The following is a 21,008-nucleotide window of genomic DNA, read 5'->3' as shown; positions in this document are numbered from 1 at the left end:
AGCAGAGAAATAGAAAATATTTTTCAAAAACCAAATGAAAATTCTAGAACTAAAAATTATAATATCTTAAATATTTAAAAATTCTCTCTGTGGCTTTAGTTGCAAAATGGAAATGAAAGAGAAATAAGTCTGTGAATTTGAAAGCATATAAACAGAGATTATCCAATCTGAGGAATAGAGAAAAAAAGATTTTTAATCAAAAATGCATCAGAGACTTGGAGGAAAACCAAAATGTATAATATACATGTAATGGGAATTCTGGAAAGACAAGAGAAAAGGAATGTGGCAGAACAAATATTTTAGAAATAATGGTTTGAAAATCTCCCAAATTTGGTGAAAGACATATATGTACAGATTCAGTGAGCTCTGTGAACCCTAAATGGGAGTAATATGAATAAAACTTCACCCATTAATTTGTAGACAAACTGCTATAAACCAAATATAAGAGAAAATCATGAAAGCAGCCAGAAAAAAAAACAACACATTACATACAGTGGAACAACAGTTCGCATCACTGTGGTTTTGTCATCAGAAATTATGGCTATTTCAGAGATCACAGAGTGTTTAAAAACTCCAGATTGATCAAAGTGGCAGAGTAGGAGGATGTGGAACTTACCTTCCCCCGTGTAGATTATTCCACATCACATGTGGAATGATTCTCACTGAAAACTGGCAGAAAGACACCTATACAACCAAGGCTGTAAGAAAGATCCACATGTAATCAGGAAGAAAAGAAAAATGATCAGGCTGGGAGCTTGCCACCAGGAGTATCCTCAGAGGAAAAGGGAAGTTACACGGGCAGAGACCTGCCCTGGGGAGTGAGCAGCTCAAACCACAGATTAGACGTCCCACTCCTGGCATCCTACACAGGGGAGACCAGCCCTCTTGGCTGGTTGGAGAACTGCTGGAACTAACCAGAAGGCTGTGGGAAACCTAGACTCTGCTTGCATGCATGTACACACTCACTCACACACAGAAACACACATACACACTCATTAGCTGGCTTGCCCCTGAGCCAGAGTGGAGAAGGCTGATAGAGGATTGTTCTAGGAGCTGCTCGTTTTCCCTAACCTGGTGGAGCAAATGCTCAAGCCCTGCTTCCTCCAGCTGCAGCTCCCCACTGGACCAAGAGCTGCCATGACTAGGAACAGAACTTGGGCCACCAAAGGTGACTTGGTCCTGAGGTGATGTTTAGGTGGGGTGGCAGTGGCCATTGATGGTGCTTACTTAAGGAGTGCATCAGAAGCTGCCCAGAACTCTGCTGACATCTGATTCATTGCAGCTGATGCCACAGTACATGGAGAGAGTTCACACAGACCCCGCCTGTCCTGCACCACAGGACATCAGGGTGGAGGCATCAGAGGAGGGAGAAGGACAAAGAGGACTCAGACCCACAGCTGCCTGTGAGCAGAGTAAGGGGAACAGTTGCAGATTCTTGCACAGGCAGCAGATCAGAGACGGCTCAGATGTCCCTCTGAGGCCGACATGTACCTAGAACCCACACGGGCCCCCTTGCATCAGCACGGCCCCACTCTGGAACAAAGGTTCCGGTACTTACAGAAGTGAAAGCACATGCTTAGCAGGAGCAGGGCCCGCTCAGGCCTGATCTCAGGGCTTCTGCTGTAGCAATTTGAGATCCATTGAGGAGAGAGGAAGTCCTGCCTCACAAGTAGCTTCATCTCTAACCTATCCATTCCCAGCCACACCCTCTACCAAGGCTATTGCTGCTGGCACACACTGGGGAAACGTCTGACTTGCATCTATGTCAGATCCAGTTCTGCCACCAGTGTCAGTGGCACACACAGTCTGTGTAGGGATGCTCCCGCCCAAGTGCACCGTTTCAAGAGTATAATAGGCAGGTGTGTCACCAAAATACACAAAGGCCGAAAATGTTAAGCTAATGAAAAAGGCAGAGGAACTGGTTTCGGTTGAAGAAGTAAGAGAAAACCCGAGAGAAATATGTATTAAAATAAACTGTTTATCAGACCAAGAATTCAAAGCATTTATAGTAAAAATATTAACTTGATTAGGGAAAAATAGATGAACACAGTGAAAAATTTTAACAAAAAACTAGAAAATAAAAGAGGACCCAGTTAGAAATTAAGAATTCAATAACTAAAATAAAAAATACACTAGAAAGGATAACAGACTGTGTGATCTGGAAAACAGAATAGTAGACACCTGATCAAAACAGAAAAAAAAAATGTTTAAATGAAAAGAGTTTAGGAGAGCTCTGGAAAAACATTAATTAAGCTTACCAATGTTCACATTACAGGTAACCTGAAAGGAAAAGAGAGGGAGAAATTTAAATTCAATATTTCATGAAATTAAGGTAGGAAACTTCCCAAAGTTGTAGAGAGTAACATATACCCAGGTATAGGAGGCATGGCGGATCCCAAATAGGACAGGAAACAGTGACATGATGTGTTCAAAGTGCTAAAGGGGAATAACTTGCAACCTGTGATACTTAGCAAGATTATCATTTGGAGTCAAAGAAGAGATACTTAGCAAGATTATCATTTGGAGTCAAAGAAGAGATAAAGGACTTCTCAGAAGGCAAACACTGAAAGAGTTCATCCATATTAAACCTACCCTAAAATAATTAAAGAATTTTCTCTAGGTGGAAAATAAATAAGAATCTATAGGAAAGGGAAAATCCCACTAGGAAAGCAAATACTAGGGACTGAGAATCAACCACTTAAGTGAGCTAGTATGAAAATAAAAAGACAAACAATTGTAAAAGTAGCTGTTACAACTACAAATAAATAGTTAAGGGGTAACATGAAAATGTAAAATATGACATCAAAAACAGAAAATGTCAGAGAGGGGGATAAAAACTATAAATTTTTTGGAATGTGTTTCAGCTTAAATGACTACACTTAAAACAAGTAGATATAGTTGTAGGTCAGCGTATATGAACCCCATGGTAACCACAAATCAAAAACCTATAATTGGTACTTAAAAAGTAAGAAGAAAGGAGCACAAGCATACTAGTAAGATAATCGTAAAACCACAAGGGAAGAAACAGAGAAAGAAGACATGACAAGAGGAGAACTACAAAAACCACCAGGAAAGAACAATAAAATGGCAAGGAGTACACACCTTTCAATAATTACCTTAAATGTCACTGGACGAAATGTGCCAATCAGCAGACATAGGATGGCTGATTGGATTTAAAAAAAAACACACACCAGTATGCTGCCTCCAAGAGACTCACTTCAGAGCTAAAGACACACAGACTGAAAGTGACGACATGGAAAAGATATTTTGTTTTTCATGTGAATGGAAAAGACAAGAAAGCTGGAGTAGCAATACTTACAACAGACAAAATTGATTTTTTAAAAGGCTATTGGGAATACATGTAAATCCATGGCTGATTCATATCAATGTATGACAAAACCCACTGGAAAAAAAATAAAAATAAAAATTAAAAAAAAAAGGCTATAGCAATAGACCAAAAAAGAGCATTATTTTATAAAACAAGGACCAATACAAGTAGAGCATAGTATACTTATTAACATATATGCCCTCAGTACAGGAGTACCCAAACATGTAAAGCTAATATCAAAAGACATAAATGGAGAAACTGACAATAATATTATTAATACAATAACAGTAAGGGATGTTAATACCCCACTTACATCAACAGACAGATCATCCGGACAGAAAATTACTAAAGCAACAATGGTCTTAAGTGGCATACTAAACCAGGTGGACTTACTAGATAGCTGCCACACACTCCAACCAAAACCAGCAGAATACACATTCTTTTCAAGTGTACATGGAACATTCTCCAGGATATATCACATACTAGGCCAGAAAACAAGTGTAAACAAATTTAACAGAATAGAAATTATAGCAAGCATCTTTTCCAATAATGACTGGAAAAGAATTACAGCAAGTTACAGCAGGAAAAACATTACAAGCCCAAATACTTGACTAAACAACATACGACTGAAAATCCAGTGGGTCAATGATAAAATGAAAGAAGAAATGAGAAACTACCTTGAGAAAAATAACAGTGGAAGCACAGCACTACCAAATCTTTAGGATGCTGCAAAAGCAACTCTTAAGAGGAAAGCTTATAGCAATACAGGCCTTCCTCAAGAAAAATATCTAATAAACAACCTAACCTACCATCTAAAGGATAGAAAGAGAAGAACAAACAAAGCCCCAAAGTCAGCAGGAGGAAAGAAATAGTAAGGATCAGAAAGGAAACAAATAGAGTCTCCTCCCAAAAAAAAATTAGAAAAGATCAATCAAACCATGAGCTGGTTTTTTGAAAAGATAAACAGAATTGATAAACCGTTAATGAGGTTTCCCAAGAAGAAAAGGGAGAGGACCCAAGGAAATAAAAGAAATGAAAGAAGAAATAACAACCAATGCCACAGAGATACAAAAATCATCAGTGAATTCTGTGAACAATTGTATGCCAACAAATTGGACGACATAGAAGAAATAGACAAATTTCCAACAAAACCTGCTAACATTGTATTAGGAGTAAACAATTTGAACAGATCGATCACTAGTACTGACATTGAATTTTTTATTTTTTAAAAAACTGCTGGCAAACAAAAGTCTGGGAATTCACAGGGAAATTCTGGCTTCACAGGAAAATTCTGCCAAACGTATAAAGGAAAGCTAATATCTATCCTTCTCAAACTCTCCCAAAAAATTGAAGAGGAGACACTCCCAAACTCATTCTCTGAGAACACCATTACCCTGATGCCAAAACCAGACTAAAAGATGCTCCAGAAAAATTAGAGGTGAATATCTTTGATGAATTTATGTGCAAAAGCCCTTAACAACATATTAGCAAATGGAACCAACAGTATATAGAAAGACCCATACACCATGATGAAGTAGGATTTATTTCAGGGACACAAGGACAGTTCAGTATTTGCAAATCAATCAGTGTGATATGTTACAGTAACAAATGGAAGGATAAAAATCACATGATCATGTCGAGACACAGAAAGCATATTTGGCAGAGTTCAACATCCATTCATGATAAAAACTCTCATCAAAGTTGGATTAGAGGGAATATATCTCAGCATAATAAAGAACATTTTGATAAACCCAGACCTAATATCATGCTCAATGGTGAAAAGCTGAAACCCTTTCCTCTAAATTAAAAAGCAAAACAGGGATGCCCCCTCTTACCATTTCTATTTAACATGCTATTGGAAGTCTAACTCACAGCAATCAGACAAGAAAAAGAAATGAAAGGCATCCAAAGTGGAAGAGAAGAAGTAAAACTGTCACTATTTGCAGATGACAAGATACCACGTATAGAAAACCCTAAAGTCTCAACCCAAAATTGTTAGAACTAATAAATGAACTCAGCAAAGTTGCAGGAGATGAGATTAATATACATAAATCTGTTGCTTTTCCATATTCAAGTACTGAACTATCAGAAAGAGAAAGCAAGAAAACAATCCCATTTAAAATCATATCAAAAAGAATGTAATGCCTAGGAATAAACTTAACCTTGGAGGTGAAAGACCTATACACTGAAAACTGTAAAACATTCATGGAAATTGAAGCTGATACAAGGAAATAGAAATATATCCCATGCTCTTAGATTAGATGAATTAATATTGTTAAAGTGGCTTCACAGAACTGAACAAATAATCCTGATATTCATATGCAAGTACAAAAGACACGGAATTGCTGAAGCAATCTTGAGAAGAAAGAACAAAGCTAAAGGTGTTACCCTCCGAGACTGCAAATTAGACTACAAAACTACAATAATCAAAATATCTTGGACCTGGCCCAAAAACAGATACATAGATCAATGGAATAGAATAATGAGCCCAGAAATAAACCCACACACTTTCGGTCAATTAATCTACTACAAAGGAGGCAAGAATATACAATGGAGAGATTAAAGTCTCTTCAACAAATGTTACTAGGAAAACTGGACATCTATGTGTAAAACAATGAGGTCAGAACATCCCTTCATTCTGTATATAAAAATAAAGACAAAATAGATTAAAGGCCTAAATGTAAGACCATAAACCATGAAATTCATAGACAAAAACATAGGCAGAACAGTCTTTGACATAAACAGTAACAATATTTTTTTTGGATCTGTCTCCTAAGGCAAAATAAAGACAAGCAAAATTAAAGAAACACCCTTAAACTAAAATGCCCTTACATAGCAAAGGAGGCCATTGACAAAACAAAAAGACAACCTATAGAATGCAAAAAGGTATTTTCAAATAATGTGTTCAACAAAGGGTTGATATCTAAATTATTTAAACAGTTCATACAACTCAGTATCAAAAAACAAACAGTCCAAAATTGGCAGAAGACCTGAATAGACACTTTTCTAAAGATGGCTTACAGATGGCTAGCTAACAGCGTATGAAAAGATGTTCAACCTCACTAATTATCAGAGAAATGTAAGTCAAAACAATAATGGGATATCACCTCACACTTTTCAGAATGGCTGTCATCAACAAGAACAAATGTTTTCGAGGATGTAGATAAAAGGAAACCCTTGTACTCTGCTGAGAATGTAAATTGGTACAGCCATTGTGGAAAACAGTATGGAGGCTCTTCAAAAAAAACTGAAAATAGAGTTGCTATAGGATCCAGCAGTTCTACTCCTGGATGTACATTCAGAAAAAAAGCAAAAACACTAATTCAAAAAGATTCATGTACCCGGTGTTCATAGTGTCATTATTTGTAACAGTCAAGATATGGAAGCAACCCAAGTGTCCATGAACAGACGAATGGATAAAGACATGGTGCGTATATACACACACACAGGATGGAGTATTATTCAGACGTAAAAAAGAATGAACTTCTGCCATCTGCAGCAACATGAATGAACCTTCAGAATATTATGCTTAGTGATATATGTCAGCAAAAGATAAATATTGTATAATATCATTTATACATGGAACCAAGAAATTAAAACAAATGAATGGAAATACAAAGCAGAAATAGACTCAAAGATAACAGAAAATAAAGTAGTGGTTACCAGCGGGGAGAGAGAGGTGGGGAGGCACACATTACAGCTATGGGATTAAGAAATACAACTTACTATGGATAAAACAGATAAGAAACAAGGATATATTGTACAGCACAGGGGATTATAATTAATATAGTAGCTTTTAATGGGATATAATATAGAAAAATATTCAATCATTGTGTTTTACACGTAAAGAAGATATAATACTGGGTTGGCCACAAAGTTCATTTGGATTTTTCTATAACATGTTAAATGGAATTCAATTTAAATTCAACTATACTTCAATTTAAAAAAATAGGTATTTAAAGAAAAAGCTTTCAACCTAGAATATTATATCTAGCAAAAATATCCTTCAAAAATGAAAGTGAAATAAAAATTTTTAAACTCTAAGAATTTATTGCCAGCAGAACTGTACTACAAAAACAAAAATGCTGACAGAAATTTTTCAGCCCAAAGTGAAATGATCCAAGAAAGTGGCTTGGATCTTTACTAAGGAGTAAAGAACATCTCAAATCATTTATATAAATAAACATTAAGAAAATCTAGTTCATGATCACTTTAAAATGCTGTTGGGTTAGCAGCTCAAGAAGCAGTCTTTCATAGCCAGTCACTCTAATATTTATAAGAAAACAGAAATGTAGACTAATAGCTTTGAAATCAAAGACTGACATCAGCTATCAGAATCTCTAAGAAATTCCCAATTAAGTCAGATTGGGGGAAGAGTGGTCATTAAATGTGAATTTTCCATGGTTTACCTTGGCAAGTGGTGAAGAGGCCACATCTTGAAAAAGACTAAGAGGAATTTCTTACCTCTATCACTATTTGGACGCTTATTCACTATTTGGATGCTATTCATGCTAGGGTCTATATCTGTCAGAAAAATAGGAAGACAAATACAATAATAAAGTGGGAACAGTACAATAAAATGGAACCATTATTCAGAAGATAACAAAAGTATTTAAATCTGACAATGATCTATCTATAGGAGGAATCAGAATAATATTTTAATTTAGGTACCTAGTATGAATCTTATTCTACAAACTCAGGTATGCCACAAAAGCCTGTTTATGTATAGATCAAATTAAAATCTACCTTGAGCCCCTATTTAGCCAGGCTTTTAGGAAATGAAATTTTCTTCTTTAATGGAACCCCTGTTTTCTTAGGGTAGAACCAGAACACAGGAGACTTATGCGATGTCCTCAAAACAGATGAAAGGCTTCTGACCTTCAGTCTCTTGTGATCTCTGCTGACTTTCTTTTATGCCCAGAGTTGTTCTTTGACATCCAGAGGTGCTCTGATTCCTTGCCACTTGTGGGCTGCAAGTTTCTTATTGATGTAAAATAAAAACCTTAGTTCCTAAGAGCAAGCCTCCCCACTTATTCCTTATAACCGTTTCCTCTGGAGTCTTTGTTTCATTAGGCACCTCAACTGAGTGGCATATGGTTCCCAGCCAACTCTTAAGGATAACAGATTCTGTCTTCTCCCAGGTTTAAGGGAGTCTTTCCCGTCTGTCTTACCCTTTTTCTTTTGCTAAGATACACCACTTTCTTCTCTCCTGGCTCTTATCGTAGGTGCTTATTAAACTCAGAGCTAACCTTGATTTTGGAGTACTTCTGTTTTTAGTTCTATAAAAATGCCTGAGATTAAGAATCACTAAGGAAAGAGAAGTCCTGAATTCTTGCCTAGAGCAAGAGATAGAGGAACTACAAGATTACCAAATCAATTTCAATGAGTTAACCTGATGCACTTAAAAATGTGTTCCTTTTGAGTAATTGTGTGCTGTGTGTTCAAACAACAGAGCACTGCACAGCAATGAGAATGGGCAAGCTAAAAACACATACAGTAATATTGATGTCTCACAAACATAATGCTAAGTGAAAGCAGCCGTGTACAAAAATAGCACATACTGTGGTTACATTTATGAGAAGTACTCAAACAACAAAACTGTTCTGTTTTGTTAGAAGTCAAATAGTGGGAACTAGTGCCTGAAAATGAACACGGGGACACCTGACAAGGTGGTTTTCTGTGAAATCTGGGTGTGAGTCACGTGGGTATGTTCAATTTATAAAAAGTTTTCAGACTGTACTTTTAAGCATTGTACAGTTTATGTATCTTGCATGTCAATTAGAAGTTTAAAAATATGCAAAAAAAAAAGTTAAAAAACAGTACTATGTGTTTAAAGGGGTGATTTTCTTTAATTGCTTTGAAAAAAAGTTTAAAGGTCTAAAGAAAACTCACCCATTTTTTCCAACATAGATTTTTGCTAAATAAATGCAATATTTGACATTAATGAACCTAGAAAATCTTCTTTTATGAAAGAAGGCATAAAAATTGTAAGCATTATGAAAGATGAAAATTGGTCAGTGGCAAAAGAGATATAATGCACCTTCTGATGACCAATTCTGGGAGATTGCTTATGGGGAAAATTGCTAAGCAACAAATAAACAAATTACAAATGTTTGTTAAGTGTATTTTTCTGGAAGAAGAAAATAACTAGTGTTTCCAACTTCTCTGAGAAGGTTAGAAATATGATTTTAAGAGCTAATGAGTAATAAGACCATATAGAAATAAACTTTATTTTTAACTTTAAGAATTAAATGCAGCAGTGACTTCAGCAAGAAAATTAATAGTTATTTGTGGTAAATGAATTGATCTTAGATGATTATAGTAATTAAAAGTAAATTTTGTATTAATTCATTGGCTAAATTTTAGTCCTGCCATATGTATAGAGAAATAAATGTTTCTTTTGCTGACAATAAGCTGGTTTCTAAGCCAAGATATTTCCATCAATATGCCAAATTTCTCCTTAATCTCTTTAATCTCAAAAGAAACATATTTTTTATTTGCATGGTGCTGAAAACTACAAAAACACTCTGAGATAATTACCCCAGTTTTACAGATGTGGATGTTGAAGCTTAGCGATGTTAGGTGATTTGCCCATAATGATACATCTTGCATGTATTTTTGAAACCAGGTGTTTGAATTCCCAATCAATTACCTTTTCCACTATCAGTATACCACTTGTAAAAGAGCCATGAAGTAAAGAAGTGGGTCTGTCTGGGATCCATCCAGGAGGTTTTAATAAAACTATGCTTGACTGTGTCGTTCTTCCTAATAGGCATTTTCACTTCAGGGTTCTTTAGGACACAGTTATGCCAAGGTTTCAGTCATGTGGACCCACATCAGTAACAAGCTGTTGGTATTCCATCTGAATTGACAATCTTAATTTGTTAAAATAAGTATTTTGCATAGTTTAATTTTGTCTCCCATTTTCTTATTGCAGTTCTCCAGAACAGAAGGACAAATGGCTCTCTCTCCTTCAAAGGTAATTTTTTTTAGTATATATTTTTTTATTCTGTAAGGTATAATTACACCTTAATGAATTAAATGAATTAAAGTTTTGTCTGCAAGAGTGTGCCCCAAACTATCCCCCTTCGCCTTAATAGAAATTGTTCATTTGTCCTCAAAATAAGCTGTTTAAACTGTACATTAGCTACTGCTTACTATAAGTAATGTTCTCTGATTACATGTATTTCTTTCTTACTAGGAAGGAGAATGTTGAGGTCTGGTTAGATCATTCTAGACAGAAATTAATCAATAATCTTTCCCATCTCTTTCTGTGTTCCCAGCCTACCATTTGGAGCTAACAGTTTCCTCAAAGCATGTATTGTTTCCGTTTCCATACATGGAAGTTTTCTGCTGAGCCCCTCAAAATTTAATTATTATCCCAGCCTTTGAACGTATGAATTAAAATGATCAATTGAGACTCGTCTCTTATTCCCATAGTCATTCCGTCCTTCCTCTCTGCTCTCCCTTCCCAAGCACGGAGACAACCAAAGTATACAGCTCAATGAGAAGTGAAAGGCCATTGTTTTGGTTTGGTCTAGTAAAGTAGTATATATGCTCCTGTACTTATCACTGAGATAAGTGCTGAGTGAACAGTCCAGAAAAGGTAGGGAAGTGTTGAGGAGAAAGCATCACCAAGAGATGCCTTAACCAGACTGTGCTTCCCAAACCTCTTTTGAAATGGATCTCCTCTGTTCTTCTTTGTGCCTATGCCTAATGTCCGGAGAAAAAAATTTTTTAATTCTCTTCCAACCCATAATGTAATCTGACTTTGCTGAGTCTTTCCATCTGTCTTTTTTAAAATAGCACATAAATATATTGAAAATATTAGCAAAATAGAATGCTTTAAAAATAAGCCATTAGCAAAATCCATCTGACTCAGTGTTGTTTTGGGTTGTTGTTGCGTTTGATTAGATACATCAATCTAGAGAAAGAAAAGGACTACCCGAAGAGCATTCCCCTCAAAATCTTCGCCAAGGACATTGGGAATTGTGCCTATGTAAGTGTTTCTAAGCCAGAAAATTAAATTCTAAGTCCCTGCATAAGGCAGAACACCTGGATAGAGAAAGAGACAGGTAGGCAGACAGACAGGCTGGGTATGTGCTGTGGAAGGTAGGCATTTAGAAAAATACATTGTGAGAAAGTATATTTTCCTGGGTATCTGTGTATGTTTGTATATATGAGAAGTAACCCTAGAGAAAATGATTTGAGAGAAATTTATATTAACTCAGTATTTAGCATTTACACTTGGTAAGATTATTGCCTGTCCTCCTTCTGGCATTATTGCTTCTCTGGATCTTTTCAGTAGCAGCCACAGAGGCTTGTAGTAAAGACATTTCCACAAGGAGATGTTTCCTATTAGTATTAAGCAATTTTTCCAACCTGTCACTTCTTAAGTTGAGAATGAGTTTTGGAAAGTTCTTCATTCTTTGAGTTTTTAGGTATTGAATTCCTCAGGTTAATAAATGGATGAGCCAAGAGAGATAACATTTTTAATGAATCAGTACAGTTTTTATCATTTTAGTCAAAATAAAAATTAAGTTTGTTTAGCCCTAGGTGTTATGTGCAATTTTATGACTGAAATATAGTCCAAGGTGTTATCAGTGATGCACAACGTAGAAGTGAGCATTTTTATGATACTGTCGATTGTCGCACTTCTCAGCAGCCCTGTTTTATCACTTGTACCCTGCTTGAGTTTGTGATGATATGACACAGTCTTTTGCTCTCTGAAGTTGCTTCGTGGCAAGAGTCTCCTTACAGGGAGCCCTGCTTCCAGAGTGATTTCCCCCAAATAGGAGTGCATGTATGAGAAGCATTCGTTATCCTTGGCCTTTGGTTGTGCACAACTTGTTAGTGAATTCTGCTAATGTGGGAAAAAATAGCCACATGCTCAGTTAAGTCGCTATTATTTTGTTTACTAGCCAAAGAACCCATATCTGCTAAAAATTCATTTGTTTTTTCTACCAGAGATGCATGCAAGAAAAAAAAAAGTCCTGTAATTACTATTTTGAGCATATGTACCTAATATTAAGAAAAATCATTATTTTAGAAACCAGACACTTTGGGAGTGATTATTAGTATTATAGGATAGATCTTTCTGATACTATGATAGGATAGTCTTTCTGACAAACACTGAGCTTCCCCTGTTCATTTCTGATACTTTTGCTTAATCCTTAATCCTTGAAACTATAAGGAACGCAGTTTGAAATCAGTTTATGATATGATATATGAACGAATTTCAAAGCAATTTATTATTATATTTATAGAGAATAAATACAATGATAGATAAGTGATGAGTTATCAGTGGATTTCACTTAGCTTTATTTTTAGATCATTCTGTTTCCATTTCTTTTACTTATTTGTGCCATTTAAGCCTTATCAGGGACACAGCACTAATTGCTTATTTATCTGATAATTAAAATATGTAAAATCTACCTATGTGCACAGTAAATACTTCTTTAATGTTTATTTTATAATGGAGTATAGTTGAGTGATTTAACAGTGTTGTGCTAGTTTCAAGCGTACAGCAAAGTGATTCAGTTTACATACACATGTATCTATACTTTCTCAAATTCTTTTCCCTCTTAGTTTATTAAAGACTATTGAGCAGAGTCCCTTGTGCTATATAATAGGTCCTTGTTGGTTATCTGTTTTAAATATTGCAGTGCGTATGTGTCATCCCAAACTCCCAATATTTATTTCTTTTTTGATAGCATAGCATTGTCTGATTTTTAAGTAATGTCTTATAATGCAGTGAACTCTGTAGGTAATCTCATTAATTCTGTTTCTCTTGTTGTGAACTATTTCTTTTTAAGCAGTAATCTCTCAGTGTAGTTGAGCATTTAACACAGGGATATTATAGATACTGTATTCAGTAGCAGAGTTGGTAACAGCATTGAGTTTTCTAAAATGTTCGGTTTATTTGCCAGACTCTTTGGTTTTAAGGCCTCTTCACATTTCAGCAGTGAAAATCTCAGCAGCCACAGTGCCTGACATACAGAAAGTGCTCAATAAATAGTGTTTTTTTATTCCAAACTTTAAATGTCTTTTGTAACCAGTTCTTATTCTGATTTTACCTAAACTGACTTTTTACCATACAAAGAAATGAAAACCCACGCTGTGAAACAGTGCTCAGAAAAAAGTAGAAAGTAGTCTAATGTTCTCCCTTGCTTATTGCATGTTGCTCTATGGAAATAGTCACAGACATGATGCAGAGGACCAGCCTCTCTGACTTTTTTGTTTGGTTTCGAGAGTGGTCCATGTAATCTCTCTGAACTATATTTATTCTTTTTCTTTCTTGCTGAAGGTCTCATATTTTGAGTCATATTTTAAGAGGAAGAGATGTTTTATTAAAAGGAATAATATAAAAATTGAATGAAAATAAATTATAATCAAGGATTTGTGTTCTACCTAAGTGGTACTTTGTCAGCACTTGAAATCAAGATTTGCGTGTGGATAATCATTTGACAATAATTATTTGTTCCCCAGGTTTAAAATCCTTTATTTATATCTGTATTTCTTTTTTTCTCCACAGTCTAAAACTATAACAGTAACGAATTCAGATACAGCAAATGAAGTTATCAACATGTCACTACCAATGCTAGGGATAACTGTAAGTTACTCTGCTAGATATTCTTAATTAAAAACAAACTTGGATGCTTTGTGCTTAGCCACTCAGTTGTGTCTGACTCTTTGCAACACCATGGACTGTAGACCACCAGGCTCATCTGTCCATGGGGATTCTCCAGGCAAGAATACTGGAGTGGGTTGCCATGCCCTCCTCCAGGGGATCTTCCCAACCCAGGGATTGAACCCAGGTCTCACTCACTGCAGGTGATTCTTTACCATCTGAGCCACCAGGGAAACCCTTTATCTGATACTTTAAATTATTATAAATACTATCCCTTCCATCATAAGACAGCTGATTCTCAGAGGTACAAAAGTCATAGTTTGTTCCCAAAAATATGGAAAATAATGACAACAGTTTTTTATTCTTTTTAAGAGTTTTGTTTTCTTTTGAATTGAACTATAATTGAATTACAATATTGTATTAGTTTCAAGTATACAACATAGTGATTTGATGTTTTTATGGATTATACTCCATATCAGTTCAGTTCAGTCTCTCAGTCGTGTCCGACTCTGCGACCCCATGAATCACAGCATTCCAGACCTCCCTGTCCATCACCAGCTCCCAGAGTTTACTCAAACTCATGTCCATTGAGTCAGTGATGCCATCCAACCACCTCATCCTCTGGCATCCCTTTCTCCTCCCGCCCTCAATCTTTCCCAGCATCAGCATCTTTTCAAATGAGTGAGTTCTTTGCATCAGGTGGCCAAAGTATTGGAGTTTCAGCTTCAACATCAGTCCTTCCAGTGAACACCCAGAACTGATTTCCTTTAGGATGGACTGGTTGGATCTCCTTGCAGTCCAAGGGACTCTCAAGAGTCTTCCCCAACACCACCGTTCAAAAGCATTGATTCTTCAGCATACAGTTACTGTAAAATATTAGCTATATTCCCTGTGCTATACATTGCATCCATGTATCTTAGTTTATTCATACCTAGTAGTTTTACACCTCGTAATCCCCTTCACCTACCTTGCCCTTCCCCCTAACCTTCTACTAATTGGTAACAGTAGTTTGTTCTTGCTATGTCTGTTCTTCTTTTGCTGTATCTTTTCATTTGGGATGGGTTTTTTGGGTTTTTTTTTTTTTTTTTTGGATTTTACATATGAATGAGTGCATGCAGTATTTGCCCTTCTCTGTCTTAACTTATTTCAGTAAGCACAATACCCTCCAGGTCTGTCTATGCTGTGTTGCAAATGACAAAATTTTCATTTTTATTTATGGCTGAGTAGCATTCTGTTATTTATACACACATATACCACATATTCTTCATCCATTTATCTATTGATTGACATTTGGATTGCTTCAATATCTAGGCTATTATAAGCAATGCCACTGTGAACATTGGGGTGTATATATCTCTTCAAATTAGTGTTTCTGTTTTCTTTGAATATATACACGGGAGTGGGATGACTGAATCTCATGGTAGTTGTAGTTTTTTGAGGAACCTCCATACTGTTTCCACCAGGGCTGCACCAGTTTACATTTTCACCAGCAATGTACAAAGATTCTTTTTTCTCTGCATCTTTGAACACTTTTGTTATTTGTGGTTGTTTTGCTGATAGCCTTTTTTTGTTTTGTTTTTGCATTTGAATGTCCAGTTATTCCAATAACAGTTGTTAGTATTTATTTCTTTAGCTGCATTGGGTGTTAGCTGTGACATAGGGGCTCTCTAGAGTCGCACAGGCTCAGAGCGTGCAGGCTTCAGCAGTTGCTGTGCATAGCTACTTTCTTTGTGTCAGGTGGAATCTTAGTTTCCTGACCAGGGATCAAACCCACACCTCCTGTATTTGCAAGCCAGATTCTTAATCAGTGGCCACCAGAGAAGTCCTGATAACCTTTCTTAAAGGTGTGAGGTAATATCTCATTGTTTTGATTTGCATTTCTCTGATAATTAGTGATGTTGGTCATCTTTTCTTGTGCCTGTTAGCTAGCCACCTGCAAGTCATCTTTGGAAAAATGTCTGTTCAGGTCTTCTGCCCATTTGAGAGTTGGATTGGTTTTTTGATATTGATTTGTATGAGCTGTGTAAATATGGATTTAAACCCCTTATTGGTCATATCATTTCCAAATATCTTCTCCCATTCTGTAGGTTATCTTTTTGTTTTGTCACTGGTTTCCTTTGCTATGCCAAAGATTCTACTAATTTAATGAGATCTTATTTCTTTATTTTTGTTTTTATTCATTTTGCCTTAGGAGATAGATCCAAAAAAAACATTGTTATGATTTTAAAAGTGTTCTGCTTATGTTCTCTTCTAGGAGTTTTTGTTTTTCAGTTCTTGACCTTTAGGCCTTCAATCCATTTTGAATTTATTTTTGTACATGTTAGGGGAAATATTCTTATTTCATTTTTCACATGTAGCTGTCTTTGTTTTCCCAATACCACTTATTGAAGAGACTTCATTTTCCCTGTTGTATATTCTTTCATTCTTTGTTGTAGACTAATTGACCATGTACACGTGAGTTTATTTCTGGGTCCTCTGTTCTGTTGCATTAATCTTTGTGTGTATTTTTGTGCCGGTATCATAACAGTTGTGATTACTATAGCTTTTTAGTATCATTTGAAGTCAAGGAGCATTTTTTTTTCCCAAGATTGCTTTGGCTATCTGAGGTCTTTTGTGGTTCCATACAAATTTTAGGATTATTTATTCTAGTTCTGTGAAAAAATGTGTGTATTTTGATAGCGTGTGAATGCATGCATGCATGCTAAGTCGCTTTAGTCGTGTCTGACTCTTTGTGACCTTATGGACCATAGCCCTCCAGGCTCCTCTGTCCATGGGATTCTCCAGGCAACAATACTGGAGTGGGTTGCCACACCCTCCTCTAGGGAATCTTCCCAACCCAGGGATCAAACCTGCATCTCTCATGTTTCCTGCATTGGCCGGTGGGCTTCTTACCACTAGTGCCACCTGGGAAGCCCATATTTTGATAAGGATTACATTTAAGATGTCTGTTCTTTGGGTAGTATGGACATTTTAGCAATATTAGTTCTTCCATTCAATGAACAAGAGTTATTTTGTCATTTATTTATATCATCTTCAGTTTCTTCTATTGATACTATATAGTTTTCAGTGTATAGGTCTTTCACCTGGAACAGTAAAGTTTTAATATTAGCTTAATATTGAGCGCTCTTCTTCCATTCCCATTTTATAACTTGTGTTAACTAAAAAGCATAAGTTTAGACTACAATATTAGAATGATAATGTGCATTTTAGTATTATATGCTATACATATACAGTTAGGGTTTTTTGATATAAAATTCTTAATAGAAAGTTTCAACCTCTTTCCCCTCTTTTCACTTTTCACTATGTAACTGTTATTTTCCTCTTTTCACTTGTCACTATGTAACTGTTATTTTCCTATCTCCTCTCCTGGTTCTTCCTTACCTGATTATTCACTTATTATACCAAGACTCAATCAGTCTTAGAATGATGGATTCTGAAGGATTTTCTCTACAATAGAATTTTTACATAAAGAACATATAGTTAGTAACCATATTCAGTGGCTGCAGGTCCAAAAGATGAGGTTGATGCTACCTCCAAATGAACTGGTAAATTTAAAAATAAGCTTTGCATTAGACCATGGATTTTAAAGGATTTTAGCATGCACACCACATTTTCCCTTGTTTTGCTTTTAGCTTCTGCTTCTTTCTGTTTCATGGGGCAATGGTGAGTTTTTGAAATTTTATTAATAGAGAAGATTGGAATGTTTGAGGATGAGGTAGGGAAAGAGAGTTGGAAAGTTCTCATGTTCTCCCTACCAGTATATAAAAACCACATAGTGGGTATTTGTATTAAAGGAAATGACTCTCAGAAGGATGGAACTAAAGGAAGCACTTAAACAACATCATTTCTTGAGTGAGCTTCTCCATAAATATAAAAATGTAGTGTTGCTAAGATGTATTAAAGACATGCCGTAGTCTTAACTGTTTCTGTTTGCTTTTACACATTGCAATTATAAGCCCTTAAAAACTCAGGGCAACCAAAATTAAGAATAATAATAAGTCAGATTTATTTTAGTTAAATTTAATAGTATATTTAAGATATAATTAAATATATATGCACTGGATAAAGCAGACACCTCTGCATTGATTTCTTATATAAGCTTATATTATACATTAGAAGAGAATAAATAGTTTAAAGGGAAAGGGGAGAGATGAATTAATTAATGACATTTGTTTTCTTATTTATGCTTTTCTTCTGGATAAAGTGATCAGTCTCATCATACCAAAAATATTTCTGTTCAGTATAATTAGGAATTCAGGCTGTTTGGTTGTTAGGTGGTTAGGTTGGAGATTGTAAAGTGTTTTCAGACACTACAAAATAAGAAAGGATTTTTACTAAATTGCTCTTCCTGTTTGCAGTAAAGTTTTTTGACTAGGAGACAGTGAAGGACATGATGGAGTAGGGGAGGGCAGTGGGAGATATAATCTCTTTGCCAGGACCCTCCATTATAAGGTCAGGGTCATGATTTTTAATTAGAAGATAAAGGTAAGAATATTAAATATTGCCCATCTGTTCTAGTTTCATTTAAAACATTTTTGCTTTATCCTCTTCTAAAGGATACAGCAAAGTCTGTATAATTTGTTTCTTTCAAGTGGGATTTTAAATATTGCTGGGTTGTAATTCTACTAGTGAACAGTTTCATTGTTCCCCATAACTAGGCCTATTCTCTAGCCAGAGTTCTTGTCCTTTCTGTCCCCAGGACTGGACTCGCCCAAAGTAAAGCCAGTATAGACTGTGCCGGCTACCTGTCTCTCTTCTCAGAGCCCCATGGTCATTCTTCTCCTTCCACTCAGAAGCAGCTAAACTAATACCTTTGAGATTTTACTTTTTCATCACAGACACAGCAAGGTTGTAGCTTTCTGGATATAAAGCTGTCTTTGCAGGGGCATGTTGTAGATTAAATCCAATATTCTTTGAGAAGTTCAGAGAAGCAGAAGTTAGAACTCTGAAGAAGATTGGTTAACCTTTCAGAAAACCAAGAAGTTTCTTCTTACTTTGTGAAAGAGCATATATATGATTTCATATTCTGTGGGCTATCCATAATAGTGAGGGCCTGATTCTGTTACAGTCGATGGATCCCTCCTCATCACTAGGTAAAAATGAGTCCTCTGTTAGGGTTTAGAGAGGGAGAGATGGGTTACAGAATCAGCACTACCATCTTCAAAAGCCATATCCACCCACTATGAAGCTTAAAAGCATTTATATTGCCCCCCTTTTTTTTGGCAAAACATAAAAATGCCCAAAAAATGTATTCTCATTCATTTACCAAATGTGAAGAATTATTGTTAATTCTTTTATCTCCAAGGGCTCTGAGAGAGAGTACCAGTTATGGGTCAATTCTGGCAAAGAAGAGGCACCATACCCACTTATTGGTAAGTTTCTATGAAGATATAAGACAGAATTGATTGTGAATTAATTATAATTCTAAATGTCTCAGCAAATTAACTATATAGTCCTAAGCTTAAATACTATTAAATATTAAATCTTCTATAATATTCATGTGTTAATTTAATAGATGCCTATCAAGTGTTTTCTATGTGCCAGACAAATGATATCTCTTTATTCAAGCAGCTAACGATATAGTTGGAAAGAGAAATGTGAATTTTCCTCCTTTTTTTTCTTTACAAAGAGAACTATCTTGTCAACTTTTTAAAAATTTTTTCTGAAAAAGGCAATATATGTTGTTACTCCTTTTCCATATATATTTATTTTTCATGTTTAGATTTTTTAATTTCCTGTTCCCTTTCCTACCTACTACTTGCCTCTGTGGAAGACTGTCTATGATCCAGTCATGGCTCAGTCGGTCAGTGAGTGTTTAACATCTGCCCTGCACCAGGAGCTTTCGTAGGCATCATAAAGACAATGAAATTAAGCCACTTAGATTCCTAAATATCCTCATTGACTAACTTGGCAGTAACTACTACCTTTACTAACTACTTTGCTGTTTCTGTAGTCAAATTGTCCAGCATTTGAAGAATTATTGATAAATGATTTATCACCTCACCTTACTTAAGTTGATTTCGCTAAAAAATATTCTTGATAAGTGAGGTCATTCAGTGTGGTTAACAGAAAAAAACCGATTACATTAAAGGAGAGAATCTGTAGCAGATACTGAGATGATAACCATAGTTGATGAGAGTTCTGTTAATAATTTTTAAATGCTTACTACCTGCCGGACATTGTGCAAAGCATATCATATGAGTTATCTCATGTTCTCTTTTCATTTACCTGTGGAGATCACTACTGTGTAATTCAGGTTTCAAGCAATCTGAGTAATCTGAAATCAAACTTTTCTGTGAAATGTATGTTCTCAGACTTAAAACAAGTCATTATGCACATAGCTGGGGACAAAAACTTCATTGCATTTCCAGTTTCTTAATGTTGACATTTTATAAAAGTCAGTAAGCAACAATTAAAGCTGGGATTAAAAGCCAAATGAGTACTTAAAATAATTGCTTTAATAAAATATATTAATTTAATTAAAACTGTTCAGATGGTAACTCTCAGGCTTAAAACAGCTTTAAGCTTCATTTCTAACTCTCACTAAAAAAACCATGGGACATGAAACATGATTGTTCCTTAACAACAGTTCTCCACTTCATATTTTAAGATGCCTTGCAAACTTCAATTGTATGTTAGCTATTGGCTATTTTGATAAATTGACTTGGCTTTATTGCTGTCATAGAAGTCCTTTTTTTTTTTTTTGCCTTAATCCCTGGAAGTTGCTGTGGTACTTGATGTTAATGGAGCATTGACAATGTATGCCTATGCCAGATGGAAAGAAAAGAGTTCACGGAGTTACATTCAGTGAGAAATAAGGGATACAAGAGAATTTACTCTCTTTAAAAAGTAAACTAGATCTACAGCACAATGGTACTTGAGGAATAATTGAGAAAATGCAGCTGCTTAAAAGTACTAAAGAACAAAAAAATCATGTTGCAGTCAGATGCAGAGTCGACGTAGAGTTTAGTTTTTCTAGTTTGAAAATTACTTTTTAAATCTTGTCTCTGTGTTTCTAATACCCTGCAGTCTTCCTTCTAATTCTTGCCT

General features: G+C 35.6%; 1 protein-coding gene across 5 annotated transcripts in view; it reads left to right on the top strand.

The window, feature by feature from the left end:
• ARHGAP20 (Rho GTPase activating protein 20) overlaps positions 1-21,008 on the top strand; it is a 196,795-nt gene that overhangs the window by 128,267 nt on the left and 47,520 nt on the right. For 4 of the 5 annotated variants that reach the window (XM_043898804.1, XM_043898823.1, XM_043898795.1 and 1 more), the window contains 4 exons: positions 10,266-10,307; positions 11,243-11,327; positions 13,863-13,940; positions 19,264-19,330. In XM_043898804.1, coding sequence (XP_043754739.1) covers positions 10,266-10,307; positions 11,243-11,327; positions 13,863-13,940; positions 19,264-19,330 — 272 coding nt within the window. The remainder of the gene's footprint in view (positions 1-10,265; positions 10,308-11,242; positions 11,328-13,862; positions 13,941-19,263; positions 19,331-21,008) is intronic. The other variant, XM_043898833.1, reaches the window with a different exon arrangement.

Source organism: Cervus elaphus, chromosome 1, assembly GCF_910594005.1.
Source record: "Cervus elaphus chromosome 1, mCerEla1.1, whole genome shotgun sequence".
In the NCBI taxonomy this organism is placed as follows: Eukaryota; Metazoa; Chordata; class Mammalia; order Artiodactyla; family Cervidae; genus Cervus; species Cervus elaphus.
Note: the sequence above shows the minus strand (reverse complement) of the source record. Positions and strands in the feature narration are given on the sequence as shown.